This window comes from Pseudorca crassidens, chromosome 15, assembly GCF_039906515.1.
Source record: "Pseudorca crassidens isolate mPseCra1 chromosome 15, mPseCra1.hap1, whole genome shotgun sequence".
NCBI lineage: Eukaryota > Metazoa > Chordata > Mammalia > Artiodactyla > Delphinidae > Pseudorca > Pseudorca crassidens.
Genome location: NC_090310.1, coordinates 67724430 through 67747648, shown reverse-complemented (window position 1 = coordinate 67747648; position 23219 = coordinate 67724430). Strand labels below are relative to the sequence as shown.

Sequence of the window (23219 nt, the reverse complement as noted above, 5' to 3'; positions counted from 1 at the left end):
CAGTCTTTTCGCCACCAGTGACAAGAGTTTTGAGTCAGTAATCCTCTAAGCTTTCCTCTGCCAAACAGCCCAGCACCACCTGATCTTCCAACAACTTTCACCAGTGACTAAAACATCCAGGAGACTCACCAGAGGCTTCCATGCTAACCCCTGGCACAAGTATTTATACGAAGTATTCCCAGGTCACAGTGCCTACTCCATATCCAAGGAGAGGACCACTCAGTGTACATCTGCATCTGCATATGGAGGTCCTTCACGGGCTTCAGGAAGCCATCTCCTTACTTACAGTCATCAACCTCCCAGGAACGGAATATACAAGGGTGGTTGCCAGGGGCTGGGGGAGGAGGGAATGGGGAGTGTTTCATGGGTACAGAGTTTCAGTTTTGCAAGATGAAAATAAGTTCTGTGGACAGGGGGTGGTGACAGCTGCAATGGTTAAAATGGTGACTCCTATGCATATTTTAGCACAATTAAAAAAACCACCCCAAGCACCTCCTCCTCTGTGCAGCCTCTCTGGATCTTCAAGCTCCTTTTTAATCTCCAGCAGAATTAACTGTGCTTTCTTGAGTCTCACTCCATACCTTAGCACTGACTTCAATCTGCTTTGTGTTGTGCTTATTTATTTCACATGTGATGGCACTGAATTGCCCTGGGGACAGGGCCTCCTAAGTGTCTCACTCATCTAAGGAGCCCACCTAGTGCCCTGTGATGCCAGTGGGTACTCTGTAAAGGTGGATGCCCTGAATTTTCTTTCTTAAAATGCAGTAGGAGTGTATCAGCCCATTGGTACAGTTAGAGCTCTCCTTTCTGCCAGATGGAAGACCGACTGAGTCCGGATCCAGTTTCCAGCATTAATAGTGACTTGGGTAACATCCCTTAACCTTAACCACAAGTCTTGGTTACCTTATCTGCAAAATGGAGACTGTAATCCTGCTTTTAGGACCATTGTGAGAACCAGAGAACATACATTAAAAGCCTGGCACAGAGGACGTGCTCAGGAGAGACCACTCTACCTACTGGTCCCGGATTTCTGGAACAGCACAAAGAAGCCTGAAGCACCACCTCAGCAGTACCCCCAATAAGCATTAGCTGAGCCCCTTCTCTGCGCCAGGCGTGGGCCAGGCACCAGAAGGTAAAAGCCAGGACGACTGTCACTGCCCTTTCAGAGCACGTGGTCCTTCTCTGGCACAGAGACCACCGTCCCCTAGGCGGGCACCAGAGGCCTTAGGCCAGAGCTGCTGCCAGTTCAGGGAAAGCTGGACTTTGGGAGCACTGAGTAAGCAGTCTGCAAACCAAGGGACTTTAGTGAGCCATCAATTTTCCCCAGCTCTCTTGGCACCCCCAACAGAAAAGGAGGGAGGAAGATCGTGAGAAAGGGGACTGAAATATAACGGGAAGAGTCCCCTGCTGGGCTTGCCTCATCAGCGTTTTCCTGAGACCTCAAGGGATACATCAGCTGTCATCCTGCCAGCAAAACTTAGGAAATATATAGGACATAAAATCAAAGAAAGAAGCTTGCATCTAATTAGCACGTTAAAAAAAAAAAAAAGGAAGCAACCCAAACTGAAAAACAAAATTAAAATCAAAGAGGACAGACCGATGAGCTGGCTTTCTTTGTGAGGCTTTGTTTTTTCGTGCATTGTGATGGAATGAAGGGTGGAGGCAGGAGGGGGAGGGCGCGAAGGCTTTTAAGAGGTGGGCCTGAACACAGCCCAGACGCCACCCCTATCCAGCCCTGCGGTAGCCTCACCCCTTTTCAACCTCAGCACTGCTCGGAGCTTGCTCACTGCACCACTTTCAGGGGCTGCTGAGAGGCAGCCTGTGGCACAGCTCCACCGCCCAACACTGCAGGCAGATGGGCTTCCTGGGGCCAGCGTGAGCCCTTTATTATAACCTTAACTTTGCATCTGGAGAGAACACTTTCTTTTGTTTGTTTTCAGTGGTCAGCGTCCTGTGAGGACTTCTTTGACCTGGGCAATGACATCTAATCTCCTGGCTTTAAATATCACCTCCATACTACTGACTTCAAATTGTCTAAACAAGCACCTCTCCCGCCCCAATGAGAATGTCTACTCTCTGCTGGCCAACAAAGGGATGCAGGCGCTACCCGTAACCCAAACTCACCGTGTACCCAACAGAACTCGAGAGACTTGCCCAGCAATACTCCCAACCCCACCCAATGCTCCAGCCTCCCTCACCCCTGCTTGGCCTCCACTGATGTGGCAGAGTCCGTATGAAGGCCACTGATGTCCTGTGTTGGACGTTTGCTCCTTCTGCCTGGGACGTGCCTTTCCCTCTGGGACACCATTCCCAGTCCTGGGACCAGCCTCTCCTCCCCTGGGATTCCTTGGTATGGCCTGTGCCTCCATTACTGCCCCCTTATCACTCCCTTAACGCTGTTCACAACTTTAACACAGCACCTAGCACATCATAGTTAGTTTCGAGTGTCTCTCCCAGCTAGACCATGAACCCTCAAGAATAGGGATCTTGCTTATTTATTCTTCCTTGTATCTCTAGTACTGGATACAGAGCTTGGCACCCAGCAATGCCAGCTGAGTAGTTGTTGGAGTGTGTATTTCACTTAGCTTGATTATGGTTGGTCATTTCTACATCTATGTTCCCCAGAAGACTATAAGCTCCATGAGGGCAGGTGCTGTGTGACACCTTAGTAGCACAGTATTAGCACTGTGCCGAGCCCTGAGGAGAGTCGCAGTAAACGTTTGCCAATTTAAATTCATGCAAGGGTAGGGTTTAATTCAACAATGTTTAAAATATTCACCGGGTGTCCATTATGTGCCTGGCATTGCTCTAGGTGCTGAGGAGACACGGAGAACGAGCCAATGTCCCTATGTCACGGAGCTTACATTTTAATGTATGAGACACACAAATCAAGGAAACAAAGACATAAATAAAAGTAATTACAGACTGTGATAAGGGCTAGGAAGGAAATAAACTGGGTGCTATGATGGGAAATAACACATGGAGAGAAGTGGATTGATTCAGGATGGAGACTGGAGGCAGACGTGGCAGCTTTACTAATGGATTGGCTGTGAAGGGTGATGGCGAGAGAGTTGAAGGGCCGGACCTGGGTCTGGGAGGAGGGATCTGAGAGTCTGGACAGAGCGAGAAAAGAAAGCAACAGGGGAGAGGAACAAGAGTGGTGGGAATGAACACAGCATCTGTGCAGGCTGCTTACCTGCTCACCTGCCCAGACAATCAACAAATGTCTACTCAGCACCCAGTATGCACCCAGTGCTTTAACAGGCACTTGGGGAATAAACTGGGATCTGAGGGAGACAGAGGCTGGCTCACAGCAACTGAAAATCCTGAATAACCTCAGGTATATGTGTTAGGATCTCTGAAAGAAAAGCAGCCACCTACTACGTGTCAGCACCTGTTAAAAACACTTTTCCTTTCTCAGATCACTGTTTTGATCACAGGAATGGAGGTGCAGGGAGAAGCCTAAATGCAGGAGAGTAGAGCTGAGAGTAATAAAAAGTTCTAATTGCACACGTGGGCGTTGAAAGTAAATGCCATTTAAAGGCTGGGGTTGCAAATCACCACAGCTGCACATCAGGGAGGAGGTGGCATGACACCCTGAGCAGTAACTCGTGCGAATGTGACACTGAGAAAGAGGGAGCACCCATGGTGCCACTGTGGAAGATGCTAGGCCAGGCTCATGAACAAGTTCCCCCTTTCCTCTTTCTGAGGGAGAAGACAATAAATTCCAATGCCTTGAAGGCTCCATCTACAAAATGGGCACGACGGATTTACCATCCCCACCCTCCTGGGAGGGCTGTGCTGATCATGTGATTTCCAGTCCTATGTTTTCACTCACACTGTTCCTTTGTTTTGGAATGTCTAAGACCCAGCTCAATGTTACTATTCCCACAAGGCTTCCCAAGGGGTTTTAGCCGTGCCTCACTTATAATGCTGCTAATGATAATCATCATCATAATAGTTCATAATACTCATAATAGCTAACATTTGCCAAGAACTTATTAACTTGAGATATTTTCCATATATCATCTCATTTAATCCTTTTACCTAATCTATGAGGTCCCAGAGCAGTTGGATACCTTGCCCAAGGTATCACAGTAAACAGCAGAGCCAGGATTCTGTTTCAGGAGCCAGATCCCAGAGCCCATGGCTCTTAACTTCTCTTCACTTTATTGTATGTATCATTTATCTCCACATTTCATCTCCCACATGTAACAGGAGTTATAAGCCACTTACAGGCAAACCCTCTGAGTAAATCTAGCCTAATCTCTCATCTTAGAAGTGGGCAGGACAAGGGTCAGAGAGAGAGAGATGATGTGCCTGCAGTTACGTCCATCACGACTCTCTCTCTGAACTCTGGCATTATCAGTACTATAAAAGCCAATACAGGCTTCTAGACGCCATGTGTGTTAGTCTGTGCTAAGTGGCTCGAGGGTGGAACTGCACCACTGAGCTGATTGAGAGCATGCTCACCGACTGGAGGCCCCTTGGGAGCCACTCCAGCTGAGTCAGGCCCAGCCAAAGATACAAGAGCATTTGAGAGACCCGTTGGGGTAGGTGAAGGAAATTCGCCCAAGCACTTTCTGTGTGCCAGGCACTACACTGGATGGATCATGTAAGTATCTTGTGCACCTTTGCAAAATTTCTTCTAGACCATGCTCACACAGCTGGCGGAAGGCAGCGCTAGCACTGGAAAGCAGGCATGCTTTTTCTACTACACCACACTGCCTCAGATGCACTTCCTTCTGCCTTAATTCCAGGTAGTTCTTGTTAGTTCCTTGTTTTCTTCCCCTAAGAAAGCAATTTCCTTCCACTACATGCAGCTTGGAACTAGATTTTTTTGTTTATTTCTGGTTTGGTGTTTTTTTGTTTTGTTTTTAAATTTCCAACACCTAGTGCTCCTTGTTTGTTATGTGTTTTTAAAATTCTGGAACTAGAGGGTTAGAGGCAGAGAATAACTAGGTTAGTCTTCGGTATTCTGACAAGATGACCTGGACACACACTGAACTGGACAACACACTTAAGCCTTCAGTGCAGAGAATGTTATGCACCAAATTCCAGGGATATTGACAGAGACAGAAAGCATCGCGTAATTTCCCTGGAGCCCCAGACACAAGCAACGTGCAACTCACCCTTGATGATGTGCCTGACAATTTTGATGGAGCTTCCACGCATATTTAGGATTTGGTGAACCCTCTGGCGAATCTAATAAGGAAGGGGAAGAGTGGAAAGAGAAAGAAAAAGCATCATTTGCCCTGGTAGACATCAGAATACGTCATTGAAAGTATTCACCTCACCCCCTGAAAGAGAGGGCCCACATAGAGTGAAGGAATTCAAGGAGAGTGTGATTCGCTCCATTCTACCTAAGCAGGTAGCAAGCAAGGAGTCAGGGAAGGAAGGGCCCATCCAGGGGCAGCCCCCTCCTACCTGGGGCACGTTGGCATTGCAGATCTCTGCCATGATGTAGCAGATGTGCTGGAGAACAAAAAGCCCTGCATCCAAGCGCCGGAGGTAGAACTCATCCTCAATGTCATTGTCTATGATTTCTCCACGCCGGACCATGTCCTAGAAATGAATGAGCGTTTGGGAATAAAAGCCACACAGTGAGTTAAGGAGGAAAGAATAGGTTTCTAGTCCACCCATAATACACAGAAGAGTAGTAACTACAACTACAACAACAAAAGAAAACCACTCTGCCTCGATTTGCCTCCTGCTTCTCCCATTACTCTAAAGTATCTTATGTTCTCTTGTTGGCCCAGGGAGTCAAGATTAAAGTCCATTTTTCCTATACAGTTACTCAGGGCCAAAATGATCTCATCAACATATTCAACCTGAAAAAATAAGCTGATGGGGACAAAAATCTATTCATCTGCTTCTACTCATTCTTTACTCTTTCGTTCCAGCCTCCATAAATAACCTCTCTACAGATATACTTAATTCTCCTTCCCTTCCAAATCAAGTTAACCTAGGGAAGAGAGCTGCTTTCTCTACGAGTCTGTCTTGGTATCCTGGTGATGGCACAGGTACCCAATCTGTGTGTCCCTTTTGGCTCACATTTTGTTAGATGCAAAATGCTGCCCATCTTTCCATTTCATTCCACAAGTTCAATACTCCCTCAAGGCCAAAGTCCTAATGAGTGATGCGAGTCTCCTTCCTAAACTTTTGTAACCCCAGACCTATCAGACTTGCTGTCCCCATATCTATTCCTCTCTAGTAGATTCTTTAAAAAAAACAAAAACAGCTTTATTGAGATACAATTGACATACCATACAATTAGTATAGTCAGAGTTGTGTAACCACCATCACAATCATTGTAGAGTACTTTCATTCCCCTCCACCTCCAAAGTCCCTCATCCAGTGGATTACCACCACCTTTGCCAAGAGGGCTCTTCTTCCCAACTCAGGGACTTTAGGGCCTTCCTTCCTAGGGATTCTGGGGTATCTCTCAAGCCAACGCTATTTTTAAGCTACCTCTCTTACAGAGCCTTAAAGCTAAAAACTCCTCCTTTCCAAAATTCCTGACAGCACCCTTGCAGGTCACTCCATGACACGACCTCTTCTGGCACGTCATATTCACACTGATTTCAGTTATCATCAGCTCCCTGTTTCTGTAACTCCCTTTATTTCATGAGGGTGAACTGTGAGCTCTGTGAAAGTGGGGACTGAATTTTGTCTTTACACCCCCAGCTCAGTAAACATCCATGCAGTGAATGAAAGGAAAAAGACATCTCCGTTTTAGGCTGTCATCTCTCAGGGGTCAGAACTGGAGGAGGGACTCATTCTACATGACTAGCGACTGGTCTAAGAAGACAGGTGCTTGAATACATGCCTTTGATGACGACAATCCATTTCTTAATTCCATCAGTGGTTTTATGGCCATGGTTCCCTCTGCCAACTCAGGCTCCTGTCACTGACAGAAGCCCTTGGGACCCTGCTTTCCACTCTCCCAAACTCGAAGGACTTACCACCGTGGTCATCAATCTCCAACCAGCATCCTTCAGAGACTATTTAGATGCAGATAACATGCTTCTTTATTTGCCCAGGGGGCCAGCCTGCAGCTACACAAGGCTACTTTTCATCTCACTCCCAAAGGCCTCTGTCTGAGAGGCACTAGAGGGTTCTAGATTTGCCAGGCCTTGTACTGCGCAGTAAATCACCACCACTAATTCATAGCTTTGTTTAGTTGCAAATTCCTTGGTAATCTGGTAATAGTGCTAACGTTCATGAGGTAGTCATGGAGCACTGGACTGACGTCCAAGGAGTTTACAAGTAGAAGGGCCTCTTTAGTTTCTCATTTGCTCATAATCATAACTTCCTGCTCCAGAACTCCTAAGTGTTCAGAAGCTGGGGGCCCAGGAAGGAAAATTACTCTTGACTTTCACTCATGCAAAAAGCATTTGCTGTTAATACTTCACATTTCTATAATGCTGCAGAGTTTAAAGTGTTATTATGTATATGGTCCTTATTACCAAATTTAAAGAGAGCAGGGAAGGGATTATTAATCCCACTGTACAAATTAGAATCCAAGGCACACAGAGGTTAAGTAAGTTGCTCATAATTACCAGTTACTAGAATATGGACTCCCCGGGGGCAGGAATCCTGTCTAACTCACCTCTGAGGTGGAAATGAATACCATGAAGCACAGTGTTCAGATCTGGACCCTGCTAAGTGCCTAGTGGCAAGAACATCTTCCTAAGCATTGAGTTAAGGCAGAAAAGGAATGAAAATGGAGGTAAGGGGATGCCCTGGTCTTAGTCACCAAGAAGCTGACTGTCTATCCGGGAAGGTCACAGTAACACAGAAAATGACCAAGAAGTAAAGGGATACAGTGCACCCACAAATTTAAAGTAATTACAAGTGGTGGGTGCTAATCAGGGCTGGTTAAGGTGTTAGGGCATTGGGAAGAAGTGACTTAGGTAAGGTTTCAAGGATCCTGACTGGCAGACATAGCAGGATGAATGCCTTAAGAATGAAGGCCTTCCTGTGGTCCGAAGCCTTATGCAAAATGCCTTATGCAGTTCATACTTTCTGCTCACTAGCCCCCCACCCATACACACAGCACAAACAGGCCTGCCCTCCCTTTTCTGGCCCCTTCACTTTTGCTTGTAATGTTGGTACTCTTCCCAATCCCCAATCTCTATCATAATGTATTTAAAGTCTAAAACGTGATACTCCTTACAAAACTTCTCCTGAGATCTTTAAAAACGTCTCAGTGTTTTCTAACTTGCTGTGATTTTTCAATCCTCAAACCCCCCAAGTTTTGGATTTGTACCTCTTTTATGGCACCTCCCATGCCCTGTCCTGCAATAGTTATTCAGACGTGTGCCTCTTTCCTGTGTAGGTTCCTTGAAAGCAAGAGTTGTAAAGTTTTAAATCATCTTTGTACCCTAGAAAGCACCTTGCATGGTACTTTTTTGCATAGCAGACTCTTGAAAAGCATTTGTGAAACAGGATTGGAAAAATGCAGGTAGAAGTTCAGCTGTATTAATGAGCTGTGTGTGCTAAGACTTCTGTGGATGGGGTAGGAGGGGAAACATTAGGAAATGGGGAGGGACAGTGCCTTGGAGGGCTAGCTGGTGGGAGGCTTGAATGCTGGCCAGAGAAGTCAGATATGATGAGCTGCAGACTACACTGTGCAGGAAAGTGAATGAGAATGTGCCAACACCTCTATGATGGACACATCGGCTTAAAGTGTTGAGAGGCAGGCAGAGTGTACAGCTCGGAGGCCACAGTATCAGCCTATGTGAGAAGTATATCAGATGGGGAAGAGAGGAGGGGAGGGAAGGGGAGCAGAGGAGAGGACAGAGACCAAACCCTTAGAGGTTTCCAAACATGGGAACTTGGAGAGAAACATATTCATTCATCTACCTGGTAAAGATTGCCTGAACACCTAACTATGGGCCAGGTATTACACGACGTACCAGGGGCGGCAAAGATAAATAAGACAGTCTACATAATCAAGGAGATTAAAGTCTAATGAGGTTAACAAATATGAACAAACTTCTTTTTAAAATGTAGTAATGGCTATTATGAAGGACCTCTCAAACTGTACTGAGTGCCATGGGACTCCAGAAGAAGGACAGACTAAGTTTGTTTTGAGGAGTCAGGAGAGTTCAAGGGAAATCTAACATTTGAGCTGGATTCTGAACGAATTTGACAAGCTGGAAAGAACATTCTAAACAGAGGGAACAATAGCATGGGTCAACTCGGCGAGGGTGGAAGAGAACAAGAGCGGAATATCACTGCCATTCAGAGAGAGAAAGAAGAGAAAGAAGGGAGTGTTTCTTTGCTTATTAGATCCTAGCTACCGGCAGATCATAGTTTTTGATTGATTACTACATACCAGGCGTTGTGTGACGCAGTCTGAATAATAGCCATTGCTACCACCATCTACCCACCTTGGAGGAGCAGCTAATGTTTACTGGGGGCTTATTATAGTGCCAAGTGCTTTACCTATACTGATTCCTTTACTTCTCACAAATATTACGCGGTAGGGATTGCTACCCCCATTTCAGATGAGGAAACTGACTCAGGCAGAGCAACCTGCCTAAGGCTAGTGGGTAGGAGAACTGGGATTCAAATCCAAGAATGTGCTCTTTTCCTACTACCATGGTTGTGTAGGTATACGTTTTAGAGCTGTTTGGAGAACAAAGGAAGATACTAAATAACAGAAAGGCTTAAGAAATAGAGTTTAGCAAAATTAAATTTCTCCAATTACATCAGAAGTGCCCCTGGCGATTTTTTCTTTTTCATACTCTTCCCCACAATCTGATCTTCTTTTAACCAGACATAATGTACCTTCCCATTTCTCTAAATACTGTCATGTGGAAAGGATTGGACCCAAGAGAACATTGACAAATTCTATTTTTTCCTCTTTGCTCAGAACTTCAAGAATCTAACAACGTTCAATTCGACATTCTACTTTTAGACACAAGGCCACATGATTTGAAAGTGAAATTTTCCAATGTAGATCTGAGATATGATTACAGTTCATCTCCAAGAGAGGCATCACCATCACCGCACTGAACAGGCACAAAGATGAAACACAGACTGGCTTCTAAGACAAAGTTTGTGCCCTGACAGGTTTAGAAGCATCACAGAAACCAGCACACAGAGAAGGTGACTGCTGTCAGGACAGTCCCTAATCTAGCCTGTTACAACTCTGTGGCATGGAATATTTACCGCTGAGTGGATTCACGGAAGCTGAGCACAAATGTTTACTCCATGTTTAAAGGGAAATTTAAAAAAGCAGGGTGATTATGTATTATTCTGATGGAAAATAAGGAAGTTTGCGTACAGTTCTTTTAGGCTTCTCAAGTTCTGGTCTGTTTTAGAAAGAAGTAGGATGGTATGTCACCTTTATTATCCACCCGTCTCACAATGTGTGAACAGAGTCAACTTCTTATAAATGGATTAATGCATTTTTGGCTCTTTTTCTCCATTTCTAAGACACTAGATAAAAATTTGATCTTGAGATAAGGACTTGATATGGCTCTTTGGATTTCTGTGCGTGAGGAAGACCTAGACATCTTAAAGAACTAAGCAAATGGGATCAGATCCCAACTCTAATACTAACTTACTAGTGTCTGTAGGCAAGTCATTTAATTTTTCTTGGCCTTGGCTTCTTTGCTTGGAAATTAGAAGCCTAAGCTGGATCAGGGAAGGGAAATAGGGTTCCTGAGTGCCAACTCTACTTCACTGTCATGGCTGTAGATGACCATATTGGAAAAGCGTTGTGCAGCCAAGTTGGAGCTTAGTAGAGGAAGAACACTGCAATCAGTCAGCACTGTTTACACCAATCACAGGTTGGAGAGTGTAGGGGGGCTGACCTCTGTCTTCCCTGATCAGGCCTTCTTGAAGGTTCCTTTTAGCTTTGATAACCTGTGGCAAATCTAGGACTGAAGCACCTTCATAACCAGATGCAGTGAGTTTCTGCCTGCATATGGGTAAATGGACAGACGGGAGCTGTTGACTGACAGTGCTCCTAGACAGTCAGAAGAGCCACTGGGAGACATGCCTCAAGTAGAAGACACAAACTGTCACCTCAACAGGACATGTTTAGTACTGACAATTAGCTCGTCCTCTCATCAATAAATTAAACTTCCCTATAAGAAAGAGACAACCCCTGGATCTGCTATTATATTAGACAGGCTATTTTAAAACAATTTGGGCAGGCAAATCAAGTGCTCTTAAAATGGGAATATGGGAGAGGATTGGGAAGATGGCGGAAGAGTAAGACGTGGAGATCACCTTCCTCCCCACAGATACATCAGAAATACATCTACGCGTGGAACAACTCCTACAGAACACCTACTGAACGCGGGCAGAAGACTTCAGACCTCCCAAAAGGCAAGAAACTCCCCACGTACCTGGGTAGGGCAAAAGAAAAAAGAATAAACGGAGACAAAAGAATAGGGACGGGACCTGCACCAGTGGGAGGGAGCCGTGAAGGAGGAAAGGTTTCCACACACTAGAAGCCCCTTCGCAGGCGGAGACTGCGGGTGGCGGAGGGGAGAAACTTCGGCGCTGCGGAGGAGAGCGCAGCCACAGGGGTGCAGAGGGCAAAATGGAGAGATTCCCGCACAGAGGATCGGTGCCCGACCGGCACTCACCAGCCCGAGAGGCTTGTCTGCTCACCCGCCGGGGTGGGCGGGGCTGGGAGCTGAGGCTCGGGCTTCGGTAGGTCGGGGTCAGAGCGCAGGGAGAGGACTGGTGGCGTGAACACAGCCAGAAGGGGTTAGTGCACCACGGCTAGCCGGGAGGGAGTCCGGGAAAAAGTCTGGACCTGCCGAAGAGGCAAGAGACTTTTTCTTCCCTCTCTGTTTCCTGGTGCGCGAGGAGAGGGGATTATGAGCGCTGCTTAAAGGAGCTCCAGAGACGGGCTCGAGCCGTGGTTATCAGCGCGGACCCCAGAGACGGGCAGGAGACGCTAAGGCGGCTGCTGCTGCCACCAAGAAGCCTGTGTGTGAGCACAGGTCACTATCCACACCTCCCCTCCCGGGAGCCTGTGCAGCCCGCCACTGCCAAGGTCCCAGGAACCAAGGACAACTTTCCCGGGAATTCACCTCAGGCTGGTGCAACGTCATGCCGGCCTCTGTCGCCGCAGGCTCGCCCCGCACTCCGTACCCCTCCCTCCCACGCGCCTGAGTGAGCCAGAGCCCCGGAATCAGCTGCTCCTTTAACCCCGTCCTGTCTGAGCGAAGAACAGATGCCCTCCAGCGACCTACACGCAGAGGTGGGGCCAAATCCAAAGCTGAACCCCGGGAGCTGTGCGAACAAAGAAGAGAAAGGGAAATTTCTCCCAGCAGCCTCAGAAGCAGCGGATTAAAGCTCCACAGTCAACTTGATGTACCCTTCATCTGTGGAATACATGAATAGACAAGGAATCATCCCAAATGGAGGAAGTGGATTTTGGGAGCAAGGTATATTATTTTTTCCCCTTTTCCTCTTTTTGTCAGTGTGTATTGTGTATGCTTCTGTGTGAGATTTTGTCTGTATAGCTTTGCTTTCACCATTTGTCCTAGGGTTCTGTCTGTCTGCTTTTTTTTTTTTTACTTTAAACAAAAATTTTTTCTTAAAATTTTTTTTTATTTTAATAACTTTATTTTATTTTACCTTACTTTATTTTATCCTCTTTCTTTCTTTCTTTCTACTTTTTCTCCCTTTTATTCTGAGCCGTGTGGATGAAAGGCTCTTGGTGCTGCAGCCAGGAGTCAGTGCTGTGCCTCTGAGGTGGGAGAGCCAACTTCAGGACACTGGTCCACAAGAGACCTGCCAGCTCCACGTAATATCAAACGGCAAAAATCTCACAGAGATCTCCATCTCAACACCAACACCCAGCTTCACTCAACAACAAGCAAGCTACAGTGCTGGACACAATATGACAAACAACTAGCAAGACAGGAACACAACCCCACCAATTAGCAGAGGGGCTGCCTAAAATCATAATAAGTCCACAGACACCCCAAAAAACACCACCAGAGGTGGACCGCCCACCAGAAAGACAAGATCCAGCCTCATCCACCAGAACACAGGCACTAGTCCCCTCCACCAGGAAGCCTACACAACCCACTGAACCAACTTTAGCCACTGGGGACAGACACCAAAAACAATGGGAACTACCAACCTGTAGCCTGCAAAAAGGAGACCCCAAACACAGTAAGATAAGCAAAATAAGAAGACAGAAAAACACACAGCAGATGAAGGAGCAAGATAAAAACGCACCAGACCTAACAAATGAAGAGGAAATAGGCAGTCTACCTGAAAAAGAATTCAGAATAATGATAGTAAAGATGATCCAAAATCTTGGAAATAGAATGGAGAAAATACAAGAAACATTTAACAAGGACCTAGAAGAACTAAAGATGAAACAAGCAACGATGAACAACACAATAAATGAAATTAAAAATACTCTAGATGGGATCAATAGCAGAATAACTGAGGCAGAAGAACGGATAAGTGACCTGGAAGATAAAATAGTGGAAATAACTACTGCAGAGCAGAATAAAGAAAAAAGAATGAAAAGAACTGAGGACAGTCTCAGAGATCTCTGGGACAACACACCAACATTCGAATTATAGGGGTTCCAGAAGAAGAAGAGAAAAAGAAAGGGACTGAGAAAATATTTGAAGAGATTATAGTTGAAAACTTCCCTAATATGGGAAAGGAAATAGTTAATCAAGTCCAGGAAGCACAGGGAGTCCCATACAGGATAAATCCAAGGAGAAACACGCCAAGACACATATTAATCAAAATGTCAAAAATTAAATACAAAGAAAACATATTAAAAGCAGCAAGGGAAAAACAACAAATAACACACAAGGGAATCCCCATAAGGTTAACACCTGATCTTTCAGCAGAAACTCTGCAAGCCAGAAGGGACTGGCAGGACATATTTAAAGTGATGAAGGAGAAAAACCTACAACCAAGATTACTCTACCCAGCAAGGATCTCATTCAGATTTGATGGAGAAATTAAAACCTTTACAGACAAGCAAAAGCTGAGAGAGTTCAGCACCATCAAACCAGCTTTACAACAAATGCTAAAGGATCTTCTCTAGGCAAGAAACACAAGAGAAGGAAAAGACCTACAATAACAAACCCAAAACAATTAAGAAAATGGGAATAGGAACATCCATATCGATAATTACCTTAAACGTAAATGGATTAAATGCTCCCACCAAAAGACACAGACTGGCTGAATGGATACAAAAACAAGACCCATATATATGCTGTCTACAAGAGATCCACTTCAGACCTAGAGACACATACAGACTGAAAGTGAGGGGATGGAAAAAGATATTCCATGCAAATGGAAACCAAAAGAAAGCCGGAGTAGCAATTCTCATATCAGACAAAATAGGCTTTAAAATAAAGACTATTAGAAGAGACAAAGAAGGACAATACATAATGATCAATGGATTGATCCAAGAAGAAGATATAACAATTGTAAATATTTATGCACCCAACATAGGAGCACCTCAATACATAAGGCAAATACTAACAGCCATAAAAGGGGAAATCGACAGTAACACATTCATAGTAGGGGACTTTAACACCCCACTTTCACCAATGGACAGATCATCCAAAATGAAAATAAATAAGGAAACACAAGCTTTAAATGATACATTAAACAAGATGGACTTAATTGATATTTATAGGAAATTCCATCCAAAAACAACAGAATACACATTTTTCTCAAGTGCTCATGGAACATTCTCCAGGATAGATCATATCTTAGGTGACAAATCAAGCCTTGGTAAATTTAAGAAAATTGAAATTGTATCAAGTATCTTTTCCGACCACAATGCTATGAGACTAGATATCAACTACGGGAAAAGATCTGTAAAAAATACAAACACATGGAAGCTAAACAATACACTACTTAATAACAAAGTGATCCCTGAAGAAATCAAAGAGGAAATCAAAAAATACCTAGAAACAAATGACAATGGAGACACGATGACCCAAAACCTATGGGATGCAGCAAAAGCAGTTCTAAGAGGGAAGTTTATAGCAATACAATCCTACCTTAAGAAACAGGAAACATCTCGAATAAACAACCTAACCTTGCACCTAAAGCAATTAGAGAAAGAAGAACAAAAAAACTCCGAAGTTAGGAGAAGGAAAGAAATCATAAAAATCAAATCAGAAATAAATGAAAAAGAAATGAAGGAAACGATAGCAAAGATCAATAAAACTAAAAGCTGGTACTTTGAGAAGATAAACAAAATTGATAAACCATTAGCCAAACTCATCAAGAAAAAAAGGGAGTAGACTCAAATCAATAGAATTAGAAATGAAAAAGAAGTAACAACTGACACTGCAGAAATACAAAAGATCATGAGAGATTACTACAAGCAACTCTATGCCAATAAAATGGAAAACCTGGAAGAAATGGACAAATTCTTACAAATGCACAACCTGCCAAGACTGAATCAGGAAGAAATAGAAAATATGAACAGATGAATCACAAGCACTGAAATTGAAACTGTGATTTAAAATCTTCCAACAAACAAAAGGCCAGGCCCAAATGGCTTCACAGGCGAATTCTATCAAACATTTAGAGAAGAGCTAACACCTGTCCTTCTCAAACTCTTCCAAAATATAGCAGAGGGAGGAACACTCCCAAACTCATTCTACGAGGCCACCATCACCCTGATACCAAAACCAGACAAGTATGTCACAAAGATGAACAAGGATGTTCACTGATGAACATAGATGCAAAAATCCTCAGCAAAATACTAGCAAACAGAATCCAACAGCACATTAAAAGGATCATACACCATGATCAAGTGGGGTTTATTCCAGGAATGCAAGGATTCTTCGATATAAGCAAATCAATCAACATGATACACCATATTAACAAATTGAAGGAGAAAAACCATATGATCATCTCAATAGATGCAGAGAAAGCTTTCGAGAAAATTCAACACCAATTTATGATAAAAACCCTCCAGAAAGTAGGCATAGAGGGAACTTTCCTCAACATAATAAAGGCCATATATGACAAACCCACAGCCAACATCATCCTCAATGGTGAAAAACTGAAACCATTTCCACTAAGATCAGGAACAAGACAAGGTTGCCCACTCTCACCACTCTTATTCAACATAGTTTTGGAAGTTTTAGCCACAGCAATCAGAGAAGAAAAGGAAATAAAAGGAATCCAAATCGGAAAAGAAGTAAAGCTGTCACTGTTTACAGATGACATGATACTATACATAGAGAATCCTAAAGATACTACCAGAAAACTACTAGAGCTAATCAATGAATTTGGTAAAGTAGCAGGATACAAAATTAATGCACAGAAATCTCTGGCATTCCTATACACTAATGATGAAAAATCTGAAGGTGAAATCAAGAAAACACTCCCATTTACCACTGCAACAAAAAGAATAAAATATCTAGGAATAAACCTACCTAAGGAGACAAAAGGCCTCTATGCAGAAAATTATAAGACACTGATGAAAGAAATTAAAGATGATACAAATAGATGGAGAGATATACCATGTTCTTGGATTGGAAGAATCAACATTGTGAAAATGACTCTACTACCCAAAGCAATCTACAGATTCAATGCAATCCCTATCAAACTACCACTGGCATTTTTCACAGAACTAGAACAAAAAATTTCACAATTTGTATGGAAACACAAAAGACCCCGAGTAGCCAAAGCAATCTTGAGAATGAAAAATGGAGCTGGAGGAATCAGGCTCCCTGACTTCAGACTATACTACAAAGCTACAGTAATCAAGACAGTATGGTACTGGCACAAAACCAGAAATATAGATCAATGGAACAGGATAGAAAGGCCAGAGATAAACCCACACACATATGGTCACCTTATCTTTGATAAAGGAGGCAGGAATGTACAGTGGAGAAAGGACAGCCTCTTCAATAAGTGATGCTGGGAAAACTGGACAGGTACATATAAAAGTATGAGATTAGATCACTCCTTAACACCATACACAAAAATAAGCTCAAAATGGATTAGAGACCTAAATGTAAGGCCAGAAACTATCAAACTCTTAGAGGAAAACATAGGCAGAACACTCTATGACATAAATCACAGCAAGATTCTTTTTGACCCACCTCCTAGAGAAATGGAAATAAAACCAAAAATAAACAAATGGTACCTAATGAAACTTCAAAGCTTTTGCACAGCAAAGGAAACCATAAACAAGACCAAAAGACAACCCTCAGAATGGGAGAAAATATTTGCAAATGAAGCAACTGACAAAGGATTAATCTCCAAAATTTACAAGCAGCTCATGCAGCTCAATAACAAAAAAACAAACAACCCAATCCAAAAATGGGCAGAAGACCTAAATAGACATTTCTCCAAAGAAGATATACAGGTTGCCAACAAACACATGGAAGAATGCTCAACATCATTAATCATTAGAGAAATGCAAATCAAAACTACAGTGAGATATCATCTCACACCAGTCAGAATGGCCATAAGCAAAAAATCTAGCAACAATAAATGCTGGAGAGGGTGTGCAGAAAAGGGAACACTCTTGCACTGCTGGTGGGAATGTGAATTGGTACAGCCACTATGGAGAACAGTATGGAGGTTCCTTAAAAAACTACAAATAGAACTACCATATGACCCAGCAATCCCACTACTGGGCATATACCCTGAGAAAACCATAATTCAAAAAGAGTCATGTACCAAAATGTTCATTGCAGCTCTATTTACAATAGCCCGGAGATGGAAACAACCTAAGTGTCCATCATCGGATGAATAGATAAAGAAGATGTGGCACATATATACAATGGAATATTACTCAGCCATAAAAATAAATGAAATTGAGCTATTTGTAACGAGGTGGATGGACCTAGAGTCTGTCATACAGAGTGAAGTAAGTCAGAAAGAGAAAGAGAAATACCGTATGCTAACACATATATACGGAATTTAAGGAAAAAAATGTCATGAAGAACCTAGGGGTAAGACAGGAATAAAGACACAGACCACAAGAATAAAGACACAGTCCACAAGAATGGACTTGAGGATACGGGGAGGGGGAAGGGTAAGCTGTGACAAAGTGAGAGAGTGGCATGGACATATATACACCACCAAACGTAAAATAGATAGCTAGTGGGAAGAAGCCGCATAGCACAGGGAGATCAGCTCGGTACTTTGTGACTGCCTAGAGGGGTGGGACAGGGAGGGTGGGAGGAAGGGAGATGCAAGAGGGAAGAGATATGGGAACATATGTATATGTATAACTGATTCACTTTGTTATAAAGCAGAAACTAACACACCATTGTAAAGCAATTATACTCCAATAAAGATGTAAAAGAAAATGGGAATATGATTAATAGAGATTAAAGAGAAATTCCAAAAAATCAGTAACCTCCTTAAGTATTGTAAAGATATCGTATTTTACAAAATTTCAAAGTGAAAATCTATATATACATTGAATTGTATTTGAAATACGACAATTTCAAATACAAGAGAGTTAAGATTTAAAGGATGTCTTCCACAAATTAATTCATTCAACTCTCACATTTGAGAAGAGTGAAGGTGACCGTTTTCTCTGTGAAGCAATGACAACTCAACATCCACACACAGCATTTTTTACTTTTCAAAGCTGCGGATCTGCACTAACCTCACTTGTTGTATATGCCTGGTGTTGGGTATGTACAGCAAACACCATTTTCAGATCTCACAGATGGAAGAATTGAGATAGATGCCAAATGACTGTCACTGAGTCTCGGTTAGAGACTTGACTGGAACGTGACTTCCTACTCCAAAACCTTTTTCTGTTAGTCCTTTCAGTCTGACAAGGGATGGGCAGCAAAAATTGAATAATAACAGCACAACTTCCTGAGTCCTTACTGTCTGCCAGGCACTGTGCTAATAAGCACTTTCATGGATTTCTCATTTTTCCTTAAACCCCAAGAGGTAAGAATCATTACTATTTTCACTTTCAAATGAGAAACTGAGGCTTAGAAGAGTTGGAGAACTCTCCAAAGGTCACAAAGCTCAGAGCTGAGTCAAGTGCTGGAGACAGGATAAAAACCCACACACGTCTGGCTCCAAGCCTGTGAGCACTTCCATAGTTCAAAGAAGGAAAAAGTCTTTGTTTTATAGACTTTTTCTGGTATTAGCATATGAGCATATGAGTTCTTTATGCCATATCTGGGAACTACTGCAAACCAGCAGCATTAAATGTAAGGTCATCTGGCTCCTTTGCCTGTCTTTTCCTTATAAATTGAAGAAACTTTAAAAAAAAAAAGAGGGGGGTGGGAATCTATAGCTAGACCAGCAAATTCCACATGCAACTTGGGAGAGTTAAACCAAAAAAAAAAAGACACTCTGAAAGGTTTTATTTTGTTCATTCCATAAGAGAGGGCTGGAATAAAAAACTTAGATGGTAATTCAGTGAATAGCTCATTAAATAGAACAGATTGCAATTCACAGCAGCATAAGCCTGTTTGGGGGCTGCTAAAATAAACAGCTTCGTCTCCAAAGACACACAAGGAGGTGGTACGTGTGGCATCAAGGTGCCATTTCTGCAGGGCTGTGTGTGTGTGTGTTCTAACCCTCCTCCAGCCACATCCTCACTTTAAATGTTCATCTGTCTTCGGGAGCACTACCAAATCACTACCTTTCCAGGTGCCTCTCTCTCTCTCCGCAGGCAAGTCGCAAGCCTCCAAATGAGCGTGTGGATGCTACTCCTAATCTGCCCCTGACAGGCAGCGAGCTGCCCCTCGCTGATGGAAGGAGACAGTCATAAAAGAAGCTGCTATGAAGCCAACAGGAATCCCTCTTTTCTTAATAAGAGAGGACATGACTCAGAAACCCAGCAGGGGTCACAGTTACTGTCTGTAGTCATGGGCAGGAATTGCCCCACCATTGAGAAAAGGCCAATTTCCTTTTTTCTTCCAAAGCAAAGGGAGAGATAGGTATGTGGAGTTGGGGGAGGCACAAGCAACAGCAAAACAGAATCTTCCTCCAAGAGCTTCTGAAATAGGGCAGACTGTTAGAGAAGGATCCTAGGACTGCAGGTCACTTTCAGCAGGGGAAACAGAGGCTGGAGAATTAGTAAAAGGGATTTTTTTTTTTTTTTTGAGAATATACAGCTAACTGATAGCACTTCTAATAAGAATCCAAGGATATCAGGCCAGAGTTTGCCCACAAAGGGAAAACTATGTGTTAGGCCACAGCCTTAACACAGGAGCATGTGCCAGGTTTTTACAAACTATCTCATGATCTTCAAAATGACCCTCTAATAAAACTATCATGAAAACTAATACACATACACACACAGGGCAAGGCATTTCCCCAAAGAACAGAATTTATGTGTGGCAGAGCTGGGATTTAACCTTTGGCTGTATGACCCCTGGGTTCATGTTCCTTCTATGGTACCATGATGCCTCCATCACAGGTAGGCCATCCATTTCCAAATTCACTAAAAATAAGCAAACAAACAACTAGACTATTAGATGATTCATCTGAATTTTCACAACATATAAGCCAGTCTTGAGAGAACCAGGGCTTCTGTGAAGTTGGGAGACTGTGGACCCCACTGAGAGAGGACAGAGAGGATGAGAAAAGCAAAACGGAGTGCTCAAGGCTGCACTGCAAGGTAAGAGTCAGAGGTGGGGGGCCAGAACTTCTCCTCCAATGGTAGGAAGGATGACTGTGATCGGGCAGGGCACGGGCAGGGAGGCAGGAGAGAGCGGGTGAAGGGGCATATGGCTAAATCTGCATCTAGGAAAGAGGCAAGCAGGACAGGGAAAAACACCACAGCATCCCCTGCCCCACACCTCTGGCTTCTACTGACTGTCAGCTGTGTTCTGCCAAGTTCATAGACTGAGAAGTTTGGGAACCACTGTTTCAAGAACAGCTGAGAGGAACTCTCAGCAGGACTCCCTTTTCTTAGGCTTGCCCAGGAGCTTCCAGCAGTTAGCAGAAGACGTGACAGCCCTCTCACACTTCCACTGTCTACACACCTACCAGTGCTTTACGATCACCAATCCCACTCATTCATTCCTGCGCTTTACCCCCTTTGTACAAATCCTTAAATGAGTTTCAAATGCTAAGGAAATAGTCAAAGTCTGTTTCAGACATCACGGCCTGTGGATACTGTTTCATTACAAGGAGTCCCTCTTTCTCTTTCCAGGATAAAGCCTGGGATGATTTAACTGTGGCAAAATTAGCATACAATTTGTAAGTCATTATGGTGCAAAGTATGTGGCGAGAACACTTTATTGAATAAACGTGCTGAGAATAATTTTCCTAGGAACTAAAAAAAGGAAAACCTCTCTTCAAGGCTCTCCTCCTTCTTTTAAAATCCCTGCCAGTATCTATATAATTATGTCTTACTTCTGACACTCAGAAGCCTGGCATTTCTGTACATTTAACCAACAGAAGCCAGAAGGAACCCATGAGAAGTCAGGATATCTTCCCAACAACAGGGACCTTGGCATTTTCTGGGCTTTTTTTTGCTTGGGGAGTCAGGTGAAATCTGCTGAGACAAGCACCCTGGGTATTTATAGATCACAGAGAACTGCTGCTCACTAGAAGAGTCTTAAGAATTACATGACCTTTAAAAGGTTAACCAGGAAGCCCAAGGGTATGTTCAGATACACTGTGGCCCTGAAGTCACATGGACACTGAATATAACGTGAAAGCATTGGGCGACTGCCCAAGACGTGAAACTCTTTCCTAGTTACAGATTATTGTAGGTAATGCGACTTGAACTGAGTAGGTATACAATTATCAGTTTGTCCTGTAGACTCTTCTAAATAGGAGTATCTTTCTGTGTTTAATATAGCTACAGGTATGCCACAGAATTTACACAGTTGTAAAAAATATTTTTTTGATGATGGGGCTATTCAGAGAAAACAAATATTAGGGTTAAAATGAGAGTTTAGATGTAATGTAGAAAACTCAGGACCCTCTATCTTCCTTAATACCCATGGACAAATATTAATTTTATTTCATGAGTAGTTGTCCTTCATTTACTGCATGTTAATCACTATGTAGGTCCTAAGAATATGATGAACAAGAGATTAGAGTCGTAGAGACAGAGAGTAAACAAACATATAAAATAATTACAGGTTACGAAGAAGCACTGGCATGGGGACACTACTTGACATACGGGTGTCACTGAAAAGCTCTCTGAGGGGGTGACATTTAGGCTGAGACCTGAAAGTAGAAGGAGGCACCAGCGTGAGAAGAGGCAGGACAGGGGGAGAAGCAAATGCAAAGGCTATACCGCTGGAAGTTAACGCACAGCAGCAGGAGAGGAAGTGGGAGAAGTAGAGGGGACTCAGATCACACAAAATCTTGCAGCATTAGGGAAGGAAGAAAATCATGTGTGCAGAGAGGTGGTGGTAGAAACAGTGCTCACAGAGAAAAGAAAACTAAAGGTTCTCTGGCCACCTCTACAGGCCAGGACCTGTGGAAGCAGCTTTCACGTGTGTTATAGCTATGTCACCAAATTCCTAAATATGTAATTCCTCACAGACCCACAGGTTGGGACGTATACCTCAAAAACAAAACACCAGAAAGGAAGAAAATAAAGCTGGGGAAGTTAGGCTATTTGTCCGCAGTTGGAGAACCAGAAGAAGCCTGGCTCTAAAGCCCATGCTCCCCCCTCACACCTTCTGCCCTGGAGTATAACTTATCACTCGCCCCAAAACTTAACTTGGCTTCCCACTGCCCCTCCTTTGCTCCTGTTCGTCTCTAGTCTGGAAATGGCTTATATGTCTCCTCCTTTTAAGGTTCAGCTTGAATTCTGCCTCATCCACAAAACTGTCAGGGGTGACTCGAGGTGCAGATGGCTTCCCCCCTGCTCCTTGGATTCTTCCAGCCCTCAACAGCAGCAGCAGTACTCCTGGGGCCCATTCTTCTTTTGACACTTCCACCTGTGTTCACCCCAGCCAGTGCCTAGCTTACTGCCTTGCACAGAGCAGGTGCCTGTCATCTGCCAAATGACTGGATTCTTTTCAGTGAATTTTGGTCAGCTGCAAACCATGGACACTTGCACCGCGCCCGTGGGAATCTGAAGTTTGCAGGGAAGATGGTGGCTCCGAGACACTAAAAATGTCAATACTTGATCCCCCTTCTCTTGGTCAATACCTGACCCTGTTATTTAAGGTGTTTTTTGTTGCAGACTTGGCAGAGTATATGAGATATTTATTCATTATGGATATGACAGTCAACGTTATCAAATGCCTGAGAAAAAACTATTCAATTCA

The 23219-nt window shown here is 43.5% G+C and overlaps 1 protein-coding gene across 4 annotated transcripts in view; it reads right to left on the bottom strand.

Annotated features, from left to right (window-relative positions):
- CTNNBL1 (catenin beta like 1) overlaps window positions 1-23219 on the bottom strand; it is a 173565-nt gene that overhangs the window by 6078 nt on the left and 144268 nt on the right. For all 4 annotated transcript variants that reach the window (XM_067708096.1, XM_067708097.1, XM_067708099.1 and 1 more), the window contains 2 exons: window positions 5428-5565; window positions 5133-5205 (listed from right to left, as the gene is read on the bottom strand). In XM_067708096.1, coding sequence (XP_067564197.1) covers window positions 5133-5205; window positions 5428-5565 — 211 coding nt within the window. The remainder of the gene's footprint in view (window positions 1-5132; window positions 5206-5427; window positions 5566-23219) is intronic.